At 41.3% G+C, this 26580-nt stretch overlaps 2 protein-coding genes across 5 annotated transcripts in view; both read left to right on the top strand.

The window, feature by feature from the left end:
* Positions 1–17893, top strand: part of evlb (Enah/Vasp-like b) — a 48183-nt gene extending 30290 nt beyond the window's left edge. For 2 of the 3 annotated variants that reach the window (XM_080490914.1, XM_080490913.1), the window contains exons 2-13: positions 2367–2535; positions 3932–4109; positions 11842–11908; positions 13673–13740; positions 13816–14057; positions 14224–14321; positions 14520–14556; positions 14831–14882; positions 15296–15353; positions 15451–15511; positions 15605–15662; positions 16754–17893. In XM_080490914.1, the coding sequence (XP_080347040.1) occupies positions 2367–2535; positions 3932–4109; positions 11842–11908; positions 13673–13740; positions 13816–14057; positions 14224–14321; positions 14520–14556; positions 14831–14882; positions 15296–15353; positions 15451–15511; positions 15605–15662; positions 16754–16791 (1126 nt within the window). In that variant the 3' untranslated portion in view covers positions 16792–17893. Of the gene's footprint in view, positions 1–2366; positions 2536–3931; positions 4110–11841; positions 11909–13672; positions 13741–13815; positions 14058–14223; positions 14322–14516; positions 14557–14830; positions 14883–15295; positions 15354–15450; positions 15512–15604; positions 15663–16753 lie in introns of all 3 variants that reach the window. The other variant, XM_080490912.1, reaches the window with a different exon arrangement.
* A 979-nt stretch (positions 17894–18872) lies between these two features.
* yy1b (YY1 transcription factor b) lies at positions 18873–26236 on the top strand. Of its 2 annotated transcripts, none has more exons than XM_080490918.1 (5): positions 18873–20740; positions 22166–22316; positions 23592–23652; positions 24110–24268; positions 24995–26236. In XM_080490918.1, exons 1-5 carry the CDS (start codon positions 20173–20175, stop codon positions 25175–25177), a joined length of 1122 nt encoding a protein of 373 aa, XP_080347044.1. In that variant the 5' UTR covers positions 18873–20172; the 3' UTR covers positions 25178–26236. The 2 variants fall into 2 exon arrangements, with proteins under 2 accessions (XP_080347044.1, XP_080347043.1); XM_080490917.1 differs by having other exon boundaries at positions 22154–22316; positions 24995–26181.
* The last annotated feature ends 344 nt before the right edge of the window (positions 26237–26580 follow it).

Below are 26580 nucleotides of genomic sequence, written 5' to 3'. Positions count from 1 at the left end.
TTTGCCACTATATCACTGTGCTGTTTAGTAATTTCAGGAGACATGTCCTCAAGGTCTATACATACTTTACTTTTTGAGCTTATTTGATTTTCTCGCAGGATTTCATCACTCCAGTTTATGGAGAAAAGTGCTGAAAAAACAAATGAGATAAAGTGAGTTTAACTGAACTAAATACAAAAATAATAGTGCAAAACGTGAAACCACAAATGCAAACTGTGCCGTTTGCTTTAAAAGTTCAACTTGTGTGGCCATTTTGCACACGAAAGTCAATAAACCCCTGATAAATGTTCATAATTCCGTTAGCATTGTCTTCATTGTCTTGATTTCACACAGTTCATTCATTAAAGCACTTTGACTCTTTTCAAATCACTGTGTATCGCTGTCTTTTCTTTCTCCTCCTTGAAGTCTTCATGCTAAGCTACGCTAATCACCTCTGGGCTCCACTGCATGCACAGACATGATGAGATAAATATCAGAATTTCTCTTCTCCTGGCAAATAAAGGCAAATAACTCAAAAGGTCAAACGGTTACTTTCACATTCAACCAAAAACGTCCCTTTCATTATGTATGACAGACCCCTATCTCTTTGAACCATATGCTGCGTTCACATGCACGTCCTCTAAAAGCCAAGAATCTCGACTTTTTCTCTCCTCTTTTCTGACGCAGCTCTTTCCCTCCGCCTTCGGGGCTGATCCACTAATTTTAGCTTGGCAAGGAGGCAAAGGCACAGATGGGACTCTTCTTGTTAATCTCATTTGCAAGTCCAAATTGTTTCTGTGTTCCTCCCCTGTGTTTTTTTTTATTCTTTCTCAAATGCTGGCACCTCGGTGCTCTCTGTCCCCCCCCGTCTGCACGTAGTCCACACTTGCCTTTTGTCCCGTGGAGCACATGAAAAGGTCATGAAGATAACGATTGTGAGAGCTGTTTACTCTCTGTGTGTGTGTGTGTGTGTGTGTGTGTGTGTGTGTGTGTGTGTGTGTGTGTGTGTGTGTGTGTGTGTGTGTGTGTGTGTGTGTGTGTGTGTGTGTGTGTGTGTGTGTGTGTGTGTGTGTGTGTGTTGTCCTCCAGTGTTGGGGCTGTCTGCTCTCCCATCTGAATGTGTTTATCACAGTCCACTGAGGTTTTAGTCCTGTTTTCTTCACACACACACACACACACACACACACACACACACACACACACACACACACACACACACACACACACACACACACGCGCACACACACACACAGACTTCACAATCATTAAGAACATCAACAGATGCTGGACAAGCGCTTGATTACATTTGGATTAGACTGTTAGTGTAACACAGGATTAAAAGACCGAGTTGTTGTCACGTCCGCTGTAATTATCTCACTTACAAATGTCTGTCAAATACACACCGCACTGCTGTACTGTTAAGGGAGAGTTTGACCTCGCAAAGACAGTTGGAGAAAACAGTTAAACAGTTTTGACGCAGGAATTTGTTGTCTCGTGCTGTGCTTTGAGCCTTTTCACCCTCGTGTTGTTTCTCTTGATTAACTCACAGCTGATATTTAAATAACTGGTTTTCTGTCTCTTATGTACCGCAGGCTTTTTTTGTTTTGGACTGGTTTTGGTCGAAATCATCTCAGAGACTTTAACTTTAGTTTAATACGAAACATTGTGGTTTGCAGCTGTAAACCACGGGGATGCAAAACAATGCGATTTATATCTATGACTATTGAACATAAACAAATAAATCATGTGCAATGGTTTCACTTCACCTAACTACCTAATAATCTTAATGAGCTGCTTGTTAGTGTGTTAACTAGAACAGTTTGTTGTAATTCTGTAAATTCCATTGACACATCTGTTTTATTCTGTTTAATGTCTTTCGATGTTAAGATTAAGTTCTAAATGTGAATAGTGGATGACTGGTTTACTGGGGGTTTTGTTTTTTTTGGGGCCTATTTGGTAAACATGATCTACGTTATAAAAACAAAATCTGTGGACATTTATATATTTACATTTATTATACACCACCAATTTTAAAACTGTTTTATTGTAGTGTTAACATAATCTGGATTCATATTTGTGGGTTTTATTATTTCTATAGAAGTATCATCTTCACATTTATACTATTAGAAATGTTATTTTTATCTGATTATTTTGCATTTGGTCACAATCGTGAAAAGATATAAAAGAGACGGGCTGGTGGAGAAAAAAATAACTTACTGAAATCGTAATTTGTGGAATATGAACCTTTCAAAATCCAAAGGATTCCATGAGAGTTTGCAAGAGTGGACCTCGGATTAAGTGTTTCGGACCACAACGAGCCGATGTATTCTGCTCTGTCTTCCCAGTAGATGACTCCCTCGTTCTCCTCTCTGTCTCTTCCCTCCCAGCGAGCAGAGTATCTGCCAGGCGCGAGCCTCCGTCATGGTCTACGATGACACCAGTAAGAAGTGGGTGCCCATCAAACCCGGCCAGCAGGGATTCAGCCGTATCAACATCTACCACAACACTGCCAACAACACCTTCAGAGTGGTGGGCGTCAAGCTGCAGGACCAGCAGGTAACGGACACGATTTGGGACTCCTTTTGATTTAGTTTTCAACCAAAATAGTTCACGGGAGAAACTTGAATCTGTGCGTGTGTTTAAAATCAACAGCCGGATCGTTAAAGGGCTTCAGCAGGGCTCATCTTCAGGGGGAGTCGGTCAGTTCCTCCAAAAGGCAGCAGCTCATGAGCACACGTCTCTTTGACATGTGTGTTTATGCGTGTCGTAATGAGACAGAAGACACACATTCAAACAGGAGTCGGAGATTACAGCAGCCATTAAGCTTAAACTAGAAAACAGCCTGCGCAGTCCGGAATTAAGAACTCTTGGTTGGTTTTCTCTGTTGTGGGGACCTGTGGTACATCTTTCTTGCTTTAGATATGAATTGAATGCCTTCCGAGGACCAATAAAAGAAATTAAATGTGGCTGCTAAACATATTTGGAAGCAGATTTTACTTTTCCAGTCATTGGTGGATTTGCCGTTTGGTTTAATGTTGGAGCTTCACTTCATTAGTCGTCATTTCAAAACACAAATCTATGACTTCTTAATTGAGTGTAAATTGACCCGCGTGTGATTGGCAAATTATGTTGAAGCTTCAACTTTATCGGGCACTCACTAAAGTATGTGGAGAATATCAACTCAAGAGGCTGTTTGAAATATATTCCTGAGGTTCATTTTTCATTTACTGCCGTCGGGGAATGACTTCTCTGCGCGGTGAATCGAGGCTTTGCACAGTGAGCTCCAGTGATAACCTGTCAGCAGTGGGATTTGAACCTTTAAGTCACCACTGCTCCTGAAACAAGCACTAAAAGAAAATTAAAAAGAAAAATCAGCTCCATTATGTGCAATTACCACCAAAATCACATGTTTTATGATTATAGCTCAAAAGAGTGTGTGAACAGGGTATTATCCTTACTGGATTTCTTAAAGAAGTTATAAAATCTTATTGACAACTCATCAGAACTCCTGTCCTACTGTGAGACGTGTTTATTTCCAACAAATGTTGTGCAAACTTGACCCCAGTTTGTCTTCTTGTTTTATTTGTGTCGGGATATATTTTCTTCTGCGATCGTCATTGTTGGTGTGTGAAGAAGAAAATTCTTTTCCATTCTAAGAAAATGAGGAAGCTTTATATGGCCACAATGAAGGGTTAAGTTAAAAAAACAATGCATGTAAGTTGCAGATATAGCAAAATACCCAGACTGTATATTCCAAATATGGAATAATTCCTCAGAGTTCTAAGTATTTCTCTCCTGCCAGTGTGATGGGAATGGCAGGCGCGCTGTATTTATACCTCCATGCTGCCATCTGTTGATCTGCATCATCATTCAGACAAGGAAGAAGAAGAAAAAAAAGAGTCTGTTCACTGTGTATCTCTGAAGCATTTCTCCTCCTCCTCGTGTTTCACAGGTGGTTATTAACTATTCGATAGTGAAGGGCCTCAAGTACAACCAAGCCACCCCGACCTTCCACCAGTGGAGGGACGCCAGACAGGTCTATGGACTCAACTTTGCCAGCAAAGAGGAGGCCACCACCTTCTCCAACGCCATGCTCTTCGCCCTCAACGTGCTCAGCGCTCAGGATGGAGGTGCGTCTCACACACATTCAGAGTAACAGCTGCAAGAAAAATCTGTGAGGGGGGGGGGGCTTTATGGAGATGCCTTTTCCCTGAAAGTTTGGTCTTCCTTTCAATTTTTGAGAAGCGACATGATGAAAAGAAATAAAGAATCACTTATTCTTTGGGACCGATTGTGAAGGTGATGGAGGCAGAAGTGCATAGAAGGAACATTCATCCAGTAATTACTACTTGGTGTGAAACAATGTGTGTGTGTGGTGAGAAAGTTGTAGGGTGTGGGATGTAGTTCAAGTCTTGTGACGTGAAGACGAACTTCAAGACGTCACCACATTCATGAATTACTTATAAAGATCAAGTTAATAATCCAAACTGCAGATGAAATCTCTTTATTACAACTTATTTGTCAAGTTAAAGGAGGATGGAATAAACTTTTTTTAATTAGACAGTATAATATTGACAAAACTGGATCTTTAGTTGTCTTTCAATTAGGAAAATAAATCCCGGCAACTTCAAAAATATCTGTCTTCTTTCGTTCCCTCATTCACAAACGAAAACATTGCTGTAGAGCAATGAGCGCTAAATTTCCGATTGTTAGAGGCTGATTATTTCCTCCACGAAGCTTTTCTGCGTCTTTAGGTGTCACATAGACTCCTGGCACTCGCAGAGTTAATTCAAAACTAAACCGAATGTGTGCGGATGCAGGCAGGTTGAGAAAATGCTGAGTCGGCAGCTCCAATGCTCGTCCTCGTCCTCGTCCTCAAGAAGGTCACATTTGGAGCAGGTGAGAACTCCTGTCCCATAACAGTGAAATAGGAGACTCCTTCCAGGGGCAACTTTCTGTATTCCTGCAGAGATGCTAATCAGGACGTGTGCTGTTCCACTCTGTACAGGAGTTAATGATTATAGCCACAGGTTCACACCATTGCACATCAATAACACAGCAGCGTGACTTGATCAGTTCCTTATGCAGTACTGTAGAAGCTTTGAACTGCGGTCACATGTGTTTTGTTTTGTTTTTTTTCAGTTCAAGAAAGATTATTTTTTTTTAATTCACAGAACTTTCAGATATTAAAATTATGATTCTCGTCCACTGCGCCACCTAGAGGCGATCAAAGAAAGCATTTTCAGCTACACACTGATTCCACGAAGCGCGTGTGTCATTCTCATAGATGTGCGGCTCTGTGTGTTAAAATATATATGTTTACTTGTCTCTACTTGAATCAGTTATTGAAAATGTTTAATATTTATTGTTATTAATATGTGTTGGTGTGCTGAAACAAAGTAATTCTCTGTAAACTAAAGGAAATGCTTTTCCTTTTTATTGAAAAAGAGGTAGAATCACTCACTGGCTGCACATTTTCCATACATAGAAATCCAAATAATAACCAGAGAAATTTCACGGGCATGATGACAATAGATGATCAGTGAGGCAGCAGTTAAAGTGTTATAAATCAATTACCTCTTGCTTGTATTCTTTACACTCAAACTGAATATTCTCTCGGCTGTATCATCATGTTATATTACTGTTCCGGCGTATGGTGTATGTGGCTGCAGAGTTTAAATGGTTTTGACACACCTGCATTAATGAAAGGCCTTTGTGTTAGCAGCATTTAGTGTCTTGTTTCTTCAGCATTATGTACACGTGGATCAATTAAGTTCCCAAACGTATTTCAGCACCCAGGTCAGGCAGTTTCTTTCGGTATTCATAATACATCGCCGCATTGATTTTACAGCGCAGAGCAGCACTAACCTTTCTCTTCCATTTCCACCTGTCACACTGTGCAGCAGGCAGATATATTTTACCTTGTTTGTTTCTGAAAACTATTCATGTTCGGGGGTTAGACTTGGTGTGTTTGATATTAGAACCTCACATGTTAGACCATGAACTCTATATTTTTATGAGCCAGTTCTAGTAGCTTTATTGATACCTGTGCTTTAAAAACTTTCAAGAAAGATTTCTATAATTGACATTAAACATAGATGTATTTTTTGTTCAAGCTTCAACAGAACAGGTACATTTGACTGCAGGCTTGGTATAGAATGTGAATCTGTCTCCGGTTTGTTAATCTTCCTCTCACTTTCCTCCGTCTGACATGATTCACAGTCCTGAGTCCTGAACCCTCCAGTAGATCAGCTTCAGTTTGACAGCTCCTCTCCACTACGGGCTGCTTTAGTCATGACACAGCATCTTTAGCAAAATGATTAGTGACTGCAGATGGAGACGTACAGCGAAGCACCGCCAAGTCTGATAGCGGGACGTCAAAGTGCAGTTGATGTTGATAGAGGTGCAGTGGAGACAGCAGCATCTAAAAGCCTCTCAGGGTTTTTTTTCTTTTTTTCTTTTTATTACTTTGTTGGAGACAAAACACTTTGAACTATAAGGAACTGGCACTGAAATGAACACTAATAGCAGCCACGTTACTTTGTGCTCGCTGTCGGGACCCATCTGGAACGGAGCCATCGTTCACATTATTAGTTCTGCCCATGTTTTCCCGGCTTGGAGTCCAAACTGTCTGCAGTGGAAATGGGCTATTTGAAGATATTATACAGGCCTTTAACAGTGTGTGGCTTAAAGAGGCAGACTGATAGAAGATGGTCATGAACCAGGAAGTGAGAGAATGAAAGACAGAGCAGGTATTGAAATGTGGCAGTCATTACTCCAGCAGCAGCAGTGTGTCTCCCCCTGCAGTCCCCCTCCAGCCTCTTAATTAGAATGAGTCATTGAGAAGTTCTCCCCTGGGTCCCGTGCTAGAGAGCAGATCTTTTCATCTCTCTAATAACACGGCACGGAGAACAAAGAGGCTCGAGTGACAGCAGCCGAGCGCAAGTGCACCAATACACCAGAGAGGGACACACACACACACACACACACACACACACACACACACACACACACACACACACACACACACCAGCTGCACGGAGGGACGGTCTGCACACGCTGCAACAAAATGCAGACAAACGGCAGCTTTAACGCAGATCCTGCTGGTGTGTGAGTGAGCACCAGATCAATGGAGTCTGTTTCCTCTATTGTGGCGTGCTGGTGTCTATTTTTATTCCTCGACATCATATCCTTGATTCCACCTTATTTGTCCCCTCCAGTTGATTACATAAGGCACAATCTCTCTTTGTGGAGCTTAAATCAGAAAGGTGTGTGTGTGTTTCCTTGTCGTCTGAGCAGGTGTGTCGGCACCATCTAGTGGTAAGGAGGTCAGAACTTGACCTTTTGTCCTGCGTGTTGATTTAATACTAGAAGCTTCAGGGGAAATGCTGTTGTTTGTGTTATATACAAGAGGAAGTGAGGTATATAACTTCACTAAAGGCCTGCCCATTATTATCATCCCTAATTGCAAACTGTCATGAAGATGTTTGACATGTTAAAAAAAGACAAAAAAAGTTTTTAAATATGTTAATTTATGTCTAGTTTCAAGTTAGATGCTGATTTGATGCTCATATTATTTTATTGTCTGATAAAATATGTAACTAGATGATTAAATTTCAGGTTTTATGATCTTTTATCATCATTTTTAATACCTATGACCAGGATCTTTGTTTCTGTTCACATCTGTTTTAAGTATTGTATTTAGTCTTCCAGAAACCTAAAAACACTTAACAAAATCATCAATTAGAGTTATTTGTTGACTAATCAAGGAAAAAGTTTATATACTGAGTTCTATTGCAAAATATGACTCATGGTCTTTGGTTGTTTTCCCTTTTTTTTTTTTTTTTGATAAATCAATCTTGATCTTATTTATTCGGTCACCCACGAATCTTGAAATTGACCTTGATGCATTCATTACCACCTGTTTCGACTATCACGACACTTTATGCTCCCATTTTGCCAAATCCAATATACTTTTTATCTCCAGTTATTACACAGTACCACTGACAGGCTGCTTGCAAGGAGCAATAAAACAGAACAGCTCATCTCAGTTTTGGCGTTGCTGTGCTGAATGACAGTATATTCATCAATCCATCTTCTACGCCATGAAGGCAGGTTAATCGCTGGACGTCACACCGGCGCAAACACCAGATACATTATGTTAAAGTTAGAGAACACTATTAGCTTTTATGGGAATGTTTTTGGGCTGAGGGAGGATTGTGAAGCAGACGGAGAAAAGCCGACACACATGGAAAACTCCACACAGACAGAGACCCCCTGGCCCGGGAATCAAACCTGCAATATTCTGGTTGTAGAGGCTGCGGTCTGCCACAATAGTTTTTTTTCTTTGTCAGGAATATCAATAAAAACTAAATAAAAACAATTTGACTAAATATTATAAGGCGTTGGTTTTGTCAAATGTATTATAACGTTATAAATACCACATAAATATATTCTCTATATGACGGATATGTTTCAGCTGCACAACATGGGACATTTTGATACGACACATCTTTGAGCGCTCCTGATCAAATGTAATCCACGGATCCGTGTGGATCTTTTTGATATTGGTGCGCAGCCGACCTTTTCGAAACATTAAGCGGAGATGCTCGCTGCGCTGCTGCCACTCGTGCCGGTATGGGTTACAGGAAGATGACAGACGATACCGCGGCCGGGTGGAGGGGAGGAGGAGGAGGGAGAGGAGGCAGGTGAGGGCAGAGATGGAAGGAGAGGAGGAGGAAGAGTCGTCAAAGTCAAGAGATGGTCAGGAGGGAGTGGATCTGTCAGTGCCTCTGTGTCTGTTACAGCCGGTTTCTCTTCTTCAGTATGTCGTGTAGGTAGTGTAACCCTGTGTGTGCCCGTGTGCGTCTGTGAGTGTGTATATTGTGTCCTATATTGTGCATTTGAGATTACATGACCGAAAAACTACTTTAAATGGAGGGTTCTGTGCTTTTTTTTTCTTATCTAATAACTTGTTAGTTGATTCCCAAACAGTTCATGTGTTGACAGAAGAAAAATGCAAGTAGAGAAATCTAAATTTATACTACAATGAAGGTTTTAATTAATTAGAGAAAGACTTCCTATCTTGCTTACGAATTTTCCACAACGCAAATATTACTTTCATTTAGGAATTTTATCACCAATGTTCTTACCAATGTTCAAACAAATTCTTTTTTTTATAATGTAAGACTCCCCCCCCCAAAAAAAAAACTATTAATGGATTTTGAAAAAGAAGGAGCCGACTTTTTTTGTAAATGAGTGATGATAATAATAATAATATTTTTAAAACTCATAACAGTTCAATGGAAAATAAACTTAAGCAAAGTATCAAGTGTTATTAAAGACTGAATACCTGTGTTTCAGTCAATGAGAAGAGTGAAATGTTGACAGAAAACTAATATTGAAGTAAACCACAAATTCATAAAATTGCTGTCCAGTAAATTGAGGAACTCTAGAATAAGCTGTATTCATAATTTATTGATTTCTCGTGGGAAATTATGCTGTTCCACAAATAAAAAATAAATAAAACTAGTGACACGTAAGAAACTAATCCAATGCAAAACATGATAAGACCAGTATTTATAAAATATCTACATGACTGTTAAATAATGTTAAACATCCCAATAAACTGTAACATGTATGTTTCGTTGCAGAATTGTGTAAATAAATCAAAATACGAATGAAATATCACCATTATATAGTCCAACAGCAGTAAGAAGAAAATACTTACAGCCGGAAACAATTCATCTTTTTCTGGATCAACTGAAGTGCATTGAAAGTGTGTGATGAGTGTGGAAAAATACTTCACTCTGTGTGTTAGTCATGTTTTCTTTGTTTTCTCAAACTCTTACTTTTTTAAAATCTTTCGCAAAAAATGGTGATGAATAGATTCATTACGAAACACACTCTTGTTTACAAACTCTTAAATTATTAAATGAGGCTTAAAAGGTCAAAGTTGGATTAAAAGCCTCCGATTTCAGGCTTTTTTTTATTTTTTTTATGAAAACTTCAAAAACAATATTTTAGTCAGTGAACCCATTGGAACCAAGTCGCCATACCAGTGTGTATTAAACGTTTGTGCAGAACTTACAGCACTGCATTATTATGGTGAGTATGTAGGTCAAATATTATGTCCGTGCGTGTGTGTGTGTGTGTGTGTGTGTGTGTGTGTGTGTGTGTGTGTGTGTGTGTGTGTGTGTGTGTGTGTGTGTGTGTGTATTGGACAAGGTACCTGATAGTAGGACCGAGTCCAGCCTTTTGTCATCCTGTTGGTATTTTTGGTTTTCTGTTACTCGATCGGTGTCGGCCATTAGCACCGTCGGCCTGCCTCCATTATAGATGTGAGTATCGGCAGTGAGCGTTGACCCCGGAAACGTCCGGCCCGGAGACGAGCCGTGAACCTGTTATGTAAGGGAAACCGTTCATTAGAAAGACTCCGTAACAGCCACTTTAAATAAGGGATCATTTCCGCCCCTTTTTTCTTTCAACAGTTCTACATTAGTGTTTAGCATTCAGCTGACGTGAAGCGATCCTGTGCTGAGAAGGTTAAATGCTTCGCTTCCCCCCTGAAGTTGTTGGAAGAATAAAGATTACTATGACTCCGGAGGAGTTCAGTCAGGAGAAAGGTTTCATTGGTTACTGGTGACTGAGGGTGATTGAGTGCCGTGAGCCGACGTCTTCCTCCTCTCGTCTTATCGTGTTGTGAATTAATTACAATCCTTATCTGACTGTCAATCTGCACATCTCCCTGATAGAGTTAAAGGGATTACATCTCCATTGCCTTGTAGCTCGTGTGATAAGAAGGAGCCCCCTCCTCGGCTGGGATTGTTGGTTTTCGGTGAAATGGCTGCAGGTCCAGCTGCGCGGTGGAGTAGTGGTTTGCACTCTCACCTCACAGCCAGAGGTTTGATTCCAGGCGTTGGGGCTTTCTGTGTGGGTGTAAATAACCATGAAACCACCAATATTGTAGTGATTTTTTTAATTATTTAACAAATCAACCATGATAGTGTTTCAGAGTTCGTATCCTCAATGGCTGAATATGACCACTATTCACCTCCAAAAAATAAAAGTTCTATTACAAGAAGTGCAGCCCTATTTATTTGTTATTACATTATTGGCTGTACTTATTACATTGGGAAATAAATTATATTTGCTCTTTCAATCATATATAACGTCATATCTTATCTATAAAACATGCAAAAGAGGTGTCACAATGAAGTCGGGCTCCAAGGTATGATGATTACATTTCCTTATGTGCTTGTTTTGTTTATTTGTCAACATCCGTTGTTGTATTGAGTACCTTTTATGTATAAACTCACATTATAAGCTCTCATGATTTGATAAGTAGGAATTGCTATAAAATTAGAAACGGCAGAGTTTCAAGAAAAGACATCAACCGCAGCTTTCATTTCACTCAGGGTTGGATAAAGGAGTAATATTCATGTTCTGATATTGACGTCCACTTGTGTGTGACGGTGTTTATTTTGACTTTTGTGTGTGTGCCAGATGAATAAAGTGGCTGCACTTCACTCATCAATAAAAGTCTTTATTGGATCTGTGAATCACACCCTTCTCAGCTTCACCCGCACAAGTGGAAGCATTATTTTCTGCTCATTTGTGAAGAGAATGGGATTAATATGCTCTTCACTGCACATTACTCCTTGCAAAAAAAAAAAAAAAAAAGCAAGGACATAATGATCAACTGTTTAATTCCTTGTCATTTGCTGGTTAATTGTCTCGACTGGGACTAATCTCAATTACCATTATGGTGCTGGTAATAGATTATTAAGCCCGGTTTTACTTTATCTCTCTCTCTTTGTCTTTTTTTTTCTCTCTCTCTCTGCCTTTCATTTGCATATTTAGGTCCAGCTCTCCAGCGCCACGTCCAGAATGGACCCACATCAGATGAGATAGAAGCTCAGAGAGCAAGGTACCATTCATCTCTGGAGTACAAACAAGTTAAACTATGAAACATAATCTTTTTCTTGCAGTGCACGGAGGGTGGGGGGAAAAATGGTTGTTCTTTTTAAAATAGATTATAGATATCTGCAGGTTGCGTGTTTATTGTCCCTTCGGGTCTTTTGCATTATCCCCTGAGGGAAATATTAAGCCTTCTGAATGTGAATAATCATGCTTAAAACTTTATGTGGCTGGTATTTAATATTTTCAGTGTTCAGTTAAAAACACGTTTCCTGCTGTGAAGAAAATACTTTAAAAGAATGATCCTGACCTGTCCGTGTGTAAAAAGTCTGTTTATGAATGTATTTTTAGTTCAGTGGACATTCGGCTTCACAGGAACTCCCAAAATACTGAATCTCCTGCAGCGGCTTTGATCTACAATTTATTTGGAAAAACAATACTTCACCATCTTTAGAATGAGCCGTACCAGTGAAATGATAATTGTGGAGGCAGTGTTCACACAACAATTGTGCAAAAAGTGAGAAAATAACAATAATGACCCTCCAAGGCATGAAATCGATCAAATCAAAATTCTTGGCTTTATTTAGAGAATCTCACCCTTCACAGCATCTGAATTGTTTCCCTTCACGTATTTAACCGCATGTCTGAAAACTAAATTATCTCCAAAACCAATGCATGAACTGCAAGTGAACTCCATCCGAACAGGAGGAGCTGTGGTCAGGATTAGTTCAGTAAATGTCGTCCCATGTGTCTGACAACCTGTCACGCAGACAGGCTATGAACTCCTGCAGCCGAGATAAACAGGCGGCTTCCCGCGGTGACTTCTATTCTCTGTCATCCCCTCTATTCCCTTAATACCTTCTGTCTGCCTCACAGGACGACTTTACATGGCAGACTGTCCAATAGACGGTGTTTTCTTCATTCATTTGAAGAATCTAAAATGATTACTCGTAGTATTTGGGGCTTTCTACCTCTGTTTGCGTTTCCTCCAACATGTCTGTTGTTAATCTCTCCCAGCCACAACTCGGCCTGTTGGTTCATCCAAATGCCACGGCTTAAGAAAACAAATATGATGGGAAATATAGCTCTATCTGGTCCTGCATTGACACGATTCTTCCTCTGGCACAAAGGATTACGGCCACAATTGTGAGGCGGAGACTCTGAGCGCTTATGTGCGTTGCGCTTGTCCACGGATGCGATTATTTTGAACGGCGCTCTCTCTCTCCTCGGTGGTTGCGAGGCAGTATTGCTCAGCGGCTCTCGGTCCTGCTGCGTACGCTGTTGTCCCATCAGGGAGTCTGCTGCTGCCTCAGCACTTATTCTGTCCAACGCACAGCTGGAAAATTCCACTTCCTGCCTGCGAACTGTCTCCTGTCTTTCCCTCCTGGGCCGCGACACACATACGCTACGTCAAAGAGAGACATGTTGGGGGGGGGTTGCAGGATGGACAGAGATGAAGGAGAAAGTGGTTTTGAGAAAGACATGAAACCACAAGAATAAAAAGAAAGTGCAGTTTAAAAAGGAGAAAATGTACCAGAACTGTGGGGAAAGGATTTGAAAAGTTAAACATTTCTCATTTAAAATGTGCATGTTATTGTATTCAAATGATATCTGGTCTGTACGTTACTCGTTTCCTACCTCTGCACTTGCGGTATGTGTACGACATTTCGATCTGAATGTATAATATAAACCCATCTTAGAACTACACTAATGTGATACTAATCCGAAGGTCACGTAAAACAAGTTTTCTTTGGAATGTTCTTTGTCCATGAAGGCAAATGATAGAGCAGCAGCAGCAGATGCAGGCTCATATGGAGCGGGAGCGACGGTCCTCCAACTCAGGTACCTGCTCACCGGAAATACCATAAGTTTTTCTGTGAGTACAGTTTGTGTATAATCTGATCTCTTTCCCTGCAGGTTCTCCTTTCCAAGGCCACCCTGCCGTGCTCTCCGTGGCACCACCAGTAGTACCTCCACCCATGAACATGGGCGGCCCTCCTCCCCCTCCACCTCCGCCGGGCCCGCCGCCGCCATCGGCACCTCAACCTCCTCTCCCCCCTCCGCTGCCGCTAGGCGGAGGCAGCCACGGGGACGAGCACCCCGCCCCCACGGGTCTCGCCGCTATGATCGCCGGAGCCAAACTGCGTCGTGTCCAAAGAGTAAGACGGCGCCGCATGTTTAGAGTGTCGATGAATCTCCCGAGTAACGGGGAGGATGATTACTCGACACCAGGGAGCAACGAGTAATTCTTGCCTTTGTGTTCGTCTCCTCTCCTCTCCTCTCCTCTCCTCTCCTCTCCTCTCCTCTCCTCTCCGTCCATCTCAGCCTGAGGACAGCTCTTCAGCCGCCAAAAATGATGCCAACCGAACAAGTGGGGGAAGTGGCGGACTGATGGAGGAGATGAACGCTCTGTTGGCACGAAGGTCACAGCGATGAGTCGAGAACACAAACATAAATAACATCAATATCCTGCAGTGGGGGAAAAAAAGCGCCATTGGTCGCTGAAGTATTTAATCTGCGTTTGATTCCTAAATTGCTAGTTATTAGTGCGAATAAAGACTGTTTACGGATTTGATTGACGTCTCTTTATCTTATTTGAGGTTTCTTCTTTTCCTCAGAAGGAAAGCGGCTTCAGAAAAGCCTGAGGACAGCCAAAACGTGAGTGAACGGAGAACAAAGATGGTGTGAAGCTGCTGCTCAATCTGGGAGGGATAATTAGGGAAATGATTAAGCTGGGGATCATGACAATGTGGATGGTGATTACATCATGGCGATAATTAACCATTTGCTATTATTTGCTCAGTGATTGAATTCAGGGGAATTTCGATAAGATCACAGTTTTATCAGGTTGGGAAGTTTAATGATGATGATGATGATGATGATGATGGCAGCAGTGTTAGTCGTACTTATGGGTTCCTCTGTGTTTCTCTAGGATGACCCAAATTCTCCATCACCCAGCACTCGGAGTGGACAGAATGCAACAGGTGAGGAAAAAAACATCATTATTCTATTTTCCAGTGTGAAAAATGTAATGTAAGTTCATTGTAATGCCAAGAAAAGACTCCTGAGACAATAAACCAAGTGACAAATGTGATGTGATATATATATATATAGAACTGCACAGAACTGGTTCTTTAGAAACTTGTTGATCAGATCAACAGTGTATCAAGGTTTCTGATGTTGTGCAACCAGGTGGGTCATTAAAGGTAGTAGGCAGTATTTATTATCATATTGTTCCCAGGAAGAAAGTTCTTTTTTTTTTTTTTTTTAATCAATTCAAGTGGAGTTTCTGCAGGAACATACGGAATCTACTTGGTTTGCTTGTTTTCATATAATTCCACCCAAGCTCCAGTGTCTGTGTGAGTCTCTCATCTGGCTGTTATTATTTGTTGTCCAGATGGTGCAAAGAAGCCCTGGGATCGAGCTAACTCTGCAGACAGGTCGATGGTTTCAAGGTGAGAGCTTCCTGGAAGCAGCACGGCTTACAGGATGTGTTTATGAAAAAACAACGACCGCAGTCAGCGTAACCCGGAATGATTTTCGATTCTGCAGGGGGCGGCCTGCGGGGAGCAGCAGCGACACAGACTCTTTAGACCTCGATAGGATGAAACAGGTACAATTAAATTGTTTAATTTATCCTTGAACATGTGTTTGTCATGAACATGAATTTTGTGAACACGCCAATGATCTACTCACACTTCTGCAGGAAATCTTGGACGAGGTGTTTCGTGAATTGCACAAAGTGAAGGATGACATCATCGACGGTAGGCTCATTTTTAATCTTTAAAACCAAATAGTGACAATCAATCAACTTTTGGAACACTGTGGCTCTCCTAATAGACGTTAATGAATATCTAATTGGAAATCTATAGAGTGGGTGGTTGGGTTTTTGGTAGGTATGCACACTTGTAACCACTAGATGGCGGTAGAATCACATAAGACTGAATATGAAAACTTCAATCTGCGTTTACGCAAGACTCAACAGCAGCAATTCAAGAAACTGAATCTGAATCAATAATTACTAATAGTTGAAAAACTAAAACGATCTTCTGAGATTCACTACTTTATAGTGCATGTGATCATATTTTTCTTTGTTTTTTTTCTGTATTAATAATTGCAAATATAAGATCATAGAAATCGTGACTAAATACTCGTGGTGAGACGATGTGCTTGTTGCTGCTGTTGTGTTTGGTCCTTGTACCTTCAATAAAACTGGATTTGCTCTGCTTGAACACATTCTTCCAATTGGTAGTAATGCATCATATAGTAGAACAGTGGAACTCAAAAGTAGTTGTTATACTGAACTTCAGGAAGAGATACATCTAATTTAGAGAATTTTAAAGCTGGAAATGGTGAAATGTGTTTTAAAAATGTGTCAAATTATAAATTAAATATATTTTTATAATGAAAAATAGAGGCACTCTATCATGTTTTGATCACACTCCTGGATTTAACTTTGTTTAGTGCCCTTTAAGTTGACACTGCCTAACATAACTTCCGCATACTGAAAAATAATCCTATGTTCTAGGTTGTGAATTCATACTAAAACTAAAAAAAAATTGTTGTTTTTTGTTTTTGTAGTGACTGTAATAACACTTGTAGAAACAGACATTTGTGTAATTTCACGAGAGAAAAATCATATGAATTACAGTTTAGCTATTCAAGACATTTTGACAAATGTTTAGATTAATCATATGTCGCCTTCAAAGAGTTAAATATCTGCAATTTCCACTTTAAATGCAGCTTTATTGTCGTTTTTTACGGCAGTGTCGTGTCAGTGGTTGTGAGATTACGTTACCAATCTAAGGTGTTTTATTAATCCGAAGTGTCTCTCGCATGTTCTTTCTCCTCACAGCCCTTAGAAATGAACTTGGTCGAATTAGTACGACATAATCTTTCGTAGCCTCTCCTGGACATGAGCCACCTTTTAGAACCAATGCCCCTGCAGCAGCTGCTGTGGCCCCGATGAGGAGGAGGAGGAGGAGGAGGAAGAGGAGGAGAGGTCAGGAGCAGAGGCCCAAACTGTGACATCTACTCATCCTGTTCTGCTGTGGTGTTGAAGCGACGTGGCGACGTTGCTGCAACACCTCAGACGTGTCTTTGTAACATTTGGTTTGTCTGTTTGGAGAGGAAGGCATGACCGGGGCACACTCTCGCACTGATTACGCTGTTTTCTTACCATGTCTGTGGTTTGTTAGCCCACATTTCTCCCCTCTGTCCTTGGCCCAGATGAAAATGGATAAAATTGGTTTTATTTGTTCCGTTTTTTTTGTTTGTTTAGGTTGTTTTTTTTTGCTTTTTGTTCACATTTGTTTCACTTTTTGAAATTGTTGCTGTCATTTTAATGATCATTTCTATCATTGTTATGATTGTTAATGTAATGTTAATATGAGTAGTAGTAGTGTAGTATTATGTACAATGGTAATGATGAGGAAATGATGAAGATAAAATGATAGTAATGATCATGTTGATAATATTATTGCACATCATTTTATGTATTTTGTTTTTTATATTGGTTGTATTCATTTCTTTTTCTTTGAGATACTAATGAGCACCTCCAAAATTTTTGGTCCTCAACTTCAGACCTGGCACTTTTTTTGAAGGTTTTTTTGTTTTTTTTTATCCTTTTCGCCAACACAGTTACATGTGGAACCATGGCAGAAAAAATAAAATAAAAACACAGGCTTGGACCTGAGACCAAGAGTGGAAGAAACTTCTTTGGATAGTGCAACCTTCTAAACTTAAAAAAAAAAAAAAAAAAAAAAAAGATAAAGAAATAGATAAATAATACACCAGAGTATTTGTGATCATGTTGTTAATAAAACTGTCTATTGGCTGCAAGGACATGGTGACGTATTGTTCATTTTATTCTCTCCTTTTATGACAAAAGTGCTTCCTGGTTTTGACAACACCGACAAAAAGAAACGCACTTCATTTAAAATGAATTCAAATAAAACTGTGAACAATGTCTTGAATAAATGCGGTGGTCTCTTTCCTTCTGTGCTTGTTTGGGATCATTTTGATGCCTGTCAGTTTCTTTTATCCACTCTAGAAATTTGTCTTTTTTTTCCCTTTCCAGTACAAAAGCCTGTTCCTGTTGAATAGGTGCCATAAATTCCTGCTGCTGCAGCACAGAGATGTGTGAAACATCTGAGCTGTTTCCGTGCAACCTTATTGTGTCTTTTTTAAGTGTTTCACACCATCGGGATGGTTTTTTTGCACTGCGATAACCTGCTGAGATATTTGATGAATATATTGAAAAGATAAATCAAAATGATAATATTGTTTTCATGAATACATGGAGACCTTCCGTTTGAGGACATAAATACCACGATAGAGGAGTCGCTGGTCCAGCTGGGACACAAACAGGATAATCTTGCGATGAGGCAAAGGCACGAACCACAACGCGCCACTGTGTGACAAGCACAAAAATGAAATGTTCCTTGTTTGTGCAAAAAGAAGTCGCACGCATCTGTCAAGACTCCCTGTAGCTTTTTGCGTGTTTAGTTTTTTTTAACTCAAATTTTAATTTCGTTGCTTAGCAGGCAATCCTTTAAATAGACTCACGTCTCTCACTTTGAGGTGACAAATTTGACACTTAAATTAAAAACAATTCTCTTTTCATCACTCACATATGTCGCCCTCCTTTGCAGGTGAGCCAGGTTGAGTCCCAAAACAATTCTCAATAAACTAATCGCAAATAAAATTGAAAAGATGATCAAACAGGTCCTGTTGTGGGAGGGAGGCAAATTCCTAACGATTGTAGACCCCTGGTATACACAAACTCCTTGTAGATTAGAATGATGACCAGTGTGAACAAGTGATTCCCAGTGTTTCTGTCCACAAATATTTTTGCACCTTTTCATGAGCATAAAGCACAACAGCAGTCTTTGTCCATACAGTGCATCAGCCACCATCAGCTGTAAATGGTGCAGCAATGTGCTGCAACTCTTTTTATTAGGTCATATCAAGTCAAGTCGTCCTTTATTTATCACACACAACAATTACACATAGTATAATGTGCAATGAAATGCTTTAAGTACAAGTTCCGCAAGGAAACAATAGTTTTTATGGGATAGAAGAATACAAAATAAATAAATAACATTTTGTGTAATAATAATAATAAAGAGAATTCAGGCACATAAAATAAAGAAACTGGGAAATATAGGTAGACCCGTGTCAATAGTGCAGGTAATTCATATATGTTGACAATGTCTGGAACTTAATAAAAAAATTAAAAAAAAACACCTCAGGTTTACCACCTGTAAACACAACTCTGCTCTACTTGTACATGCAGAAACTTAAGTAGTCAGGGCCTGGCTTTATCCACACGGTGTGCTTGTGGTCAAGAGTTACATGGTTAATGATCCCAACTTAATATTTCTTTCCCAGAGATGTCAGCAAAGTTACAACTGCGGCGGACAATCAATGAGGACCAATGTATTGATTTGAAAGGGAAATGTCAGGTTATCTTTAAGGTTCAGAGGGATTTTTTTTAAAGTTATTTTCAAATAAATGTAAAGTAACAGACAGCAATCACAATAATACTGGTTACTCTCGGCCTATGATAGATTCCTCTCCATACAGCAGTCACATTTGGCATCCAAGATCATACAAGCTTTAAAGATTGAATATTTGGTGCGGGAGTGGATTCGGTGCCTACTATGAAATTGAATCCTGCCAGCGCCACTGTTATAAAAGATAATAAAGAATTATCATATACATTAAATGTAGGGGGCATACTCTGAGGAAACCGCTGGTTATTTCCTCTGTACATAAATTAAGTAGACAATAATAGGATTTATTTTGATATTATTTACTGTTTCTTTTGGGTGAATGTAAACTAAATGTGTATATATGGATATAGGTATTCATAAAATTGAGTCTTTGCGATCGATTAGTGTAAAAAGTTAGGGAACCCCCGGAACCCCAGGACCACAAGTAACAGCAGCAGCAGCAACGTTATAGTTGAACTGGCGAAAGTCTCGCGATATTTGAGTGACAGAGTGGAGTGGAGCAGCAGCGATCTCGTGCTGAGGTCTCGCGATGTTTGGGTCTGACAGAGCCTAGTGGAGAAGAGTGGAGGGCCCGAGTGTGTGAGAGTTGTTATCGAAGAAGAGGGAGACGACGGAGCCGGAGCCGGAGCCGGAGCCGAGCAGGGGCGTGTGTGTGTGAGAGAGAGAGTGTGAGTGAGTGTGTGTGAGTGTGTGAGGTCCCAAAAAAACAGGAGCACAACACGGCGTGAATGAGAGAGGCAAGCTGGCGGACTTCAACATGGCATCCGGAGATACGCTGTACATTGCGACAGACGGCTCGGAGATGCCGGCCGAGATCGTGGAGCTGCACGAGATAGAGGTGGAGACGATACCGGTGGAGACCATCGAGACCACGGTGGTCGGCGGGGACGACGACGACGACGACGAGGACGAAGACGACGACGACGGGCAGCCCATGATCGCCCTCCAGCCGCTGGTCACGGACGACCCCAACTCGATCCACCACCACCACCACCAGGAGGTGATCCTGGTGCAGACGCGGGAGGAGGTGGTCGGCGGGGACGACTCGGACCTGCACACGGACGGCGGCGGCGGGTTCGAGGACCAGATCCTCATCCCGGTGCCGGCCCCGGGGGTGGAGGACGAGTACATCGAGCAGACTTTGGTGACTGTGGCCGGCAAGAGCTCGGTGGGTCGGGTGAAGCGAGGAGGCGGCACCGGGGGCAAGAAAGCGGGCAAAAAGAGCTACTTAGGCGGCGCGGAGGCCGGCGGACGGAAATGGGAACAGAAGCAGGTTCAGATAAAGACACTGGAGGGGGAGTTCTCTGTCACGATGTGGGCGTCGGGTGAGTAAACGTCGGCCCGGCCGCGGCTCTCCGCTCCGTCGCTTAGCCGTTTGCAGAAGGCCTCGCTGCCTGGGCGTTGTCCTGCCGCACCGGACTAGTTCCTGGAGGGGTCCGGCCGCAGCGCCGTGCGGAGCCGCGTTTAGCGCGGGTTTTTCGACGCCAACACCAGTTGTAGCCCGACGATATGTTTTTGTTTTGAAAGGAGGCCATGTTTTAGGTGTTGCTGGGCGCCGCCATATTCCCCGAGACGAGTAAGTATGGCGGCGGCCCCGAAAAAATGGCGATAGCGGCGGCCAGGCAGAGATGGCGGCGGCGCTGGAGGGGGGGGTGAGAGAGAGAGAGCGAGAGAGGTAGACAGCCGGGGTTAGGACGTCTGCAGGCCGCAACACCTTACGGAACACCCGCGGTGTGATGCCAGCGTGTATTTCCGGGCTTGCATTAAGTTAAACACATTTTTTTCTTTTTTTTTTTTTTTACAAAAATCCAGATTAAAGTAGTATTTAGTAAATAAAGTTTCCGCTGTTTGAAGCGGACGGCGCTCCGCCTGCAGCGGGATAACTGCTGCACAGTAACACCGCAGCTGCTCATCCATCATCCTTTAACCAGCAAACGTGAATGAGCTGCTTGTTCCCACCCGGCAAACTATAATCCACAGCTGATGCACCGACTATATAACAGCAGTGCATCTCTTCATACAAACATTTTGAGTTGGCAGTGCAGCTTCTTCCTGTCTATTTTTGGTGCTCTCTGCTGGTTGATGGAGAGTAGGAGGAATACATCAGGCAGTGTGCATCCTCTCTGGCTTTTCATTGAACCAAATTGCAATTTATTGCAGAATATTCATAGCACAGCAGCATGGTTTTACATTTTATGCATCACGGTATAGAAGATCCTATAAAATTGACTAAAAGATAGAAAAGGAAGAGGCTAGAATGAATATATAGATAGAAGTTTAAGTGAAAAGTCCTCTACTACAGTGCAATTATTTTACTCCATGCATTTCAAATATGAAAAATAGTGACATAGTTCCTTATTCCTCCTATTTTCATCTATATATCATTTTTCAAATCATAAATATGCCTTTTACCTGGTATTCCAAATAAAACATGTTCTTTTTTTTTATTCAATTTTTTATTAGTCTGAAAAATCATTATTAACACCCAGGCAAAGCAAGTCTTCCCAACGAGCATCACTAAATTGATAAAAATAAAAAAAATCCTCAGTGCAAATGGAGAGATTGGTTACATGTTTTCTATTTTCTCGGCGGTGTTAGTCTAGCAATGTTTTGTTGTTGTTTTTGTCTGCCTCTTTATTATAACCTGAGAACAGCAGCGGATGTGTGCGGGCTCCCGAGGCTTGTAGCCAGGGTTACACTCGTGTGTTATCGGTTCAGTCTCTGTAATGTGTTTCTAGATGACAATAAAGACATTGACCATGAGTCGGTGGTGGAGGAGCAGATCGTTGGGGAGAATTCCCCCCCGGACTACTCGGAGTACATGACGGGGAAGAAGCTGCCCCCGGGTGGCATCCCGGGCATCGACCTGTCTGACCCCAAACAGCTGGCTGAGTTTGCCAGGTCAGTGTGTGTTTATACTGTCCACACAGTTTTGATGACTTTGCAAAATGACACTGCTGGTAATCGGATACTATCTCACGTGATGACGTTGTTTAAAGCCTTCATGCGCTTTAATGCTTGTTTTGCCTCTTGTGTTGTTGTCCCAACATTTTAAATCCAAAGATAGAATATGCTGTAAAACGAACCTTTGCAATTGAAACTTTACAATTAAGGGCGTTTATTTAAAGAATAATGTGATTTTCTCATTGAATCTGTCGAGCAATTGTTGGCTCACAAAATTAGTGTTGCATTGTGGAGGAAAAGAGAGTTTCTATTTATTTATTTAACTCAGTATTTTGAAAAATGTAATCATGATTTCCAGACAAAGACTGAGAAAGTGATGCAGAGCAACAGTAGCGCATAAAAATCATTTTTTTAAAAATGTTTTGCTTTTCATCAAGAAATAATGCTTATTGAGCTAAATTCCAGGTCAACTAATCTAGTTGACTAACTAGTCTCGGCCTTCAATAGCAGTGGAAGATTAGGTGCCCACCCCTGCTTTAGATGTAGGTTTAATTACAAGCAGCATTAAAGTGTACAGTATAGATGGAAGTACGTCACTGTTGAGAAAACCGCAATGAGATGCTTAGTTTCTATTTTTCTGTAAATGCTGAATAATTGATTACCAAAACATTCCCAGCTGCATCGCCGCTGTTCAAAAATCTCTCAATCTGTTCAGCAGACCTCTGAATCAAAACAAAATTGACCCCCGAATGAGCTGAAATATGATGTCACAGGTCGCTGACGGAGCATCTCATTGAGTTCAGAGAATATCTGTAATTTGTCCTGCTATTGTGGGCGTTTAATTTGTCAAGCCGTGGACAGAATGGACGATACGTGACACAGATACTGTTGTTTTTGAGAAAAGCATCTCTTGCTTCCAGTCAGTGCTCCCAAAAATGCCACATTTTACAGTGGAGCATCAATATAAATATACTTTGGTAGGATGTGGTAACCTTTTTCACCCTTAGGCTGAATTCAAGTGGAAAAACCTGTCCCAGTTTTAGATATTTTAAGTCCTTAGTTGTGAAATACGTGTTATTAAACACAGTACTTTCCACTATATTTTATGTGTCTAGATTTTGTTGACTTATTGTTGACAATATTTTCCATTACTGGATTTTAATCTATGTTTTAGAGTAGTGTAGATATGCAAGGATGATTTCTAAAGCACTTTGTTTTTGTTAATGATGATTTAAACCCCCACTCCCCCCCCCCCCCCCCCCCCCCCCCCAGAATGAAGCCCAGAAAAGTCAAAGAGGACGACGCTCCGCGGACGATAGCTTGCCCTCACAAAGTGAGTCTGACGCCACCGCGCTTGTCTAATACATGCTTTGTGTAATTGAACAGTTCGCTGAAGGTTATTTAAAAGGACAGATTCTACTTGAGTGTATTGATTTCTGTGTACGTACACGAACAATCGGGCTTATCTGAACTCGCCAACGTAAATGGCTTTCCCCATGCTCTATGAGCGCTCGGTTCTTTAAGTGCGCCGCTGTTAACAGTACATTAACACTTCAGGAGAGAATAGAAGCAGCAGCGTTTCTTGTCTCTGAAAAGGGTTTGAATTGTGAAGCTTCACAACGTGCGGCGAACGCTTGCCTCTTTTAATCTGCGCACAAGAAAAACCAAACCTCTTAGCGCTCCACTGTGGCACTGACAGACTTCCTGCCTAAAAAACTAAACAAAAACCCTTTTATGGTCTATTTATGTGCTGTTTGTAAACTTTGTGCCGTACTTTGTTTGGTCCCCAGGGCTGCACAAAGATGTTCAGGGATAACTCGGCCATGAGGAAGCATCTGCACACCCACGGACCCCGGGTGCACGTCTGCGCCGAGTGCGGCAAAGCCTTCGTCGAGAGCTCCAAACTTAAACGCCACCAACTCGTTCACACGGGAGAGAAACCCTTCCAGGTCGGTGTCTGGACCGATGTCGCGCCTCCTACACACACACACACACACACACACACACACACAAAAACACACACACACGGGAAAACTGTTTATTGCATTTTAAGTTCGTGTTTAGAGCCAAAAATGAAAGTATGAAGAATAAGATAAGCAGTGTTAAATTTAAAGAGTGCAGAAGTACTAAAAGTGTACCCCGCCTTCACGCACCCAACGTTTAGTGAAACGATAGAAATGGGTGGATTTGTGAAATGATCCAATAAGCTGGTAGAACTGCAACTAACTATTATTTTGCTGATCGATTAATTGTTAGATTATTCAGGGTTTCTATTTATTTTATTTATTTATTTATTTATTTAAGCAAACATTTTTGTTAAGCCTTTGTTTGATATTTTGGAGGGAACAAAGCAAACACAAGAGTATTGTGCATTTTACAACATTTTATTTAAACTATTTCTGTATACCACAGCTCAAAACTAACAATGAGTTTGGCTCGTTGACAACCATTTCGATAATCAGTGCAGAAGAGCAATTTACTACGGCTGTGGCGTGCATGCGCAGTAGCAGTATTTCTCACCAAAGAAAAAAAAAAATCCACCTTGGGAGCCATTTTTTTAAAACGTTGGTTTGCCGTGGCTCAGATCACCGTTGTCGTGGAAACCGACCCCCAAAACGCCGCCAAAAGTTGTGCTGTGAACGTGGCCTGACGGCTTGCTTGTGGTTTCCTTCCAGTGTACCTTCGAAGGCTGCGGGAAAAGGTTTTCTCTGGACTTCAACCTGCGCACACACGTGCGGATCCACACTGGAGACCGACCCTACGTCTGCCCTTTTGATGGCTGCAATAAGAAATTCGCCCAGTCGACCAACCTAAAGTCTCACATTCTGACACACGCCAAAGCCAAAAATAACCAATGAGACACCCCCCCCCCCCACGTCCCTCAAGTCCCCTTCCCACTGCAAGCGTCAAACCACAAAGACGGAGAAAAAAGAGAGAGATCATTCTCGCGGCACACGTGAAACCTCTTTTGAAGTTGGAATGAAGAGCTTAAGACTTATTGATTTATACAAACAAGAGAGAAAAAAAACGGGAACAATCTGACAGATTAAAAGACTTCAAAACACTGAAATTCAGCTGGTTTTCCTGAGCCCCGCCCCCCTTTCTTCTTCTGCTGTCATATTGGATGCGGCGTGCAGTGACTATTCCCCCAACGCCTTGGCCAACACAGTCCCCTCGTTTCACCAGTGGCACTCGGCTGCCAGAAGATGGAACCCACGGACAAACATCAGAGACTTATTTTTACCAGAGTGATCAGAGAAGCAGCGGTTTATTTAGTACTTTTTATTTCCTTCAAGTGTGCATATTGTACACTTGACTCAGGCTACGTTTAGGGAAATTGTGACGTTCTTTTTCGTTTCTCTTGCATTATGAGATCGTACCTATGACACAAAAAAAAAAAAAAAAAAAAGGCCCCGGCCTCGTTTGACCTGTTTTCACACGGATTAGAAGTTTAAAAACAAAATAGAAAAAAAAACGGCTGTATGTTTGCATTTCCACACTTTCTTTGGTTGTATTTTTCTCTAACCACAAAAATAACCTTGTATACTTGTATTGTATGGCTGTATTAAAATTCAGTAGACATAGATAGAGGTGTGATTTAAAGTGTTAACCGATTAAACATTTAGTCATGAGTTGCTTTATATTTTCTATAAGCTGTCTTTACACAGATGAGTGTCATAGAAAACTCACTCGGAGCCTGTCACAGTTGAAAGTATCTGAAGCGTGCGTTGAACTGACTGCGAGACCATCACTTTCTTCGTTAGAATGTAATGTACAGACGTCCGCCATTAACTTCCTTTTGTTGCTATTTACACCCATGTAACTCGACTGCCCACAATAAACTGGGTCATTCCAACTCTGTCAAACTACACTTGGAGTTTTTACAGAGGGTCTACATTAAAGTGACGTGGTTCACGCGGGGCCTTTCACATTCAGTGACATCTAGAGGGGAAGCTCCAAATTCCAGCTACTAATTTCTTTCCGTGGGTCAGATTAATCAGTGCACATTCTTCAGAACTCCAGAATATTTAATTTTTCAGCATTAATCTCAACAGGTTGCCATGGCTGAGTCATTTTATCGGTCACGTTACACCAGTCTTACAGTACAGAGGAAGACACTGCAGTACTCAGCATGCTGGTGGTCTCGAATCGGGAATGAACAAAATGCATAAAGAAATTATTATTATAGGGGAGCATTTTTGGGACATTTTACTGTTTTGCACCGTACATTTATATTAGAATATGTTGAGATTAGTAATTG

This window comes from Lipophrys pholis, assembly GCF_963383615.2.
Source record: "Lipophrys pholis genome assembly, chromosome: 21".
In the NCBI taxonomy this organism is placed as follows: domain Eukaryota; kingdom Metazoa; phylum Chordata; class Actinopteri; order Blenniiformes; family Blenniidae; genus Lipophrys; species Lipophrys pholis.
Note: the sequence above shows the minus strand (reverse complement) of the source record. Positions and strands in the feature narration are given on the sequence as shown.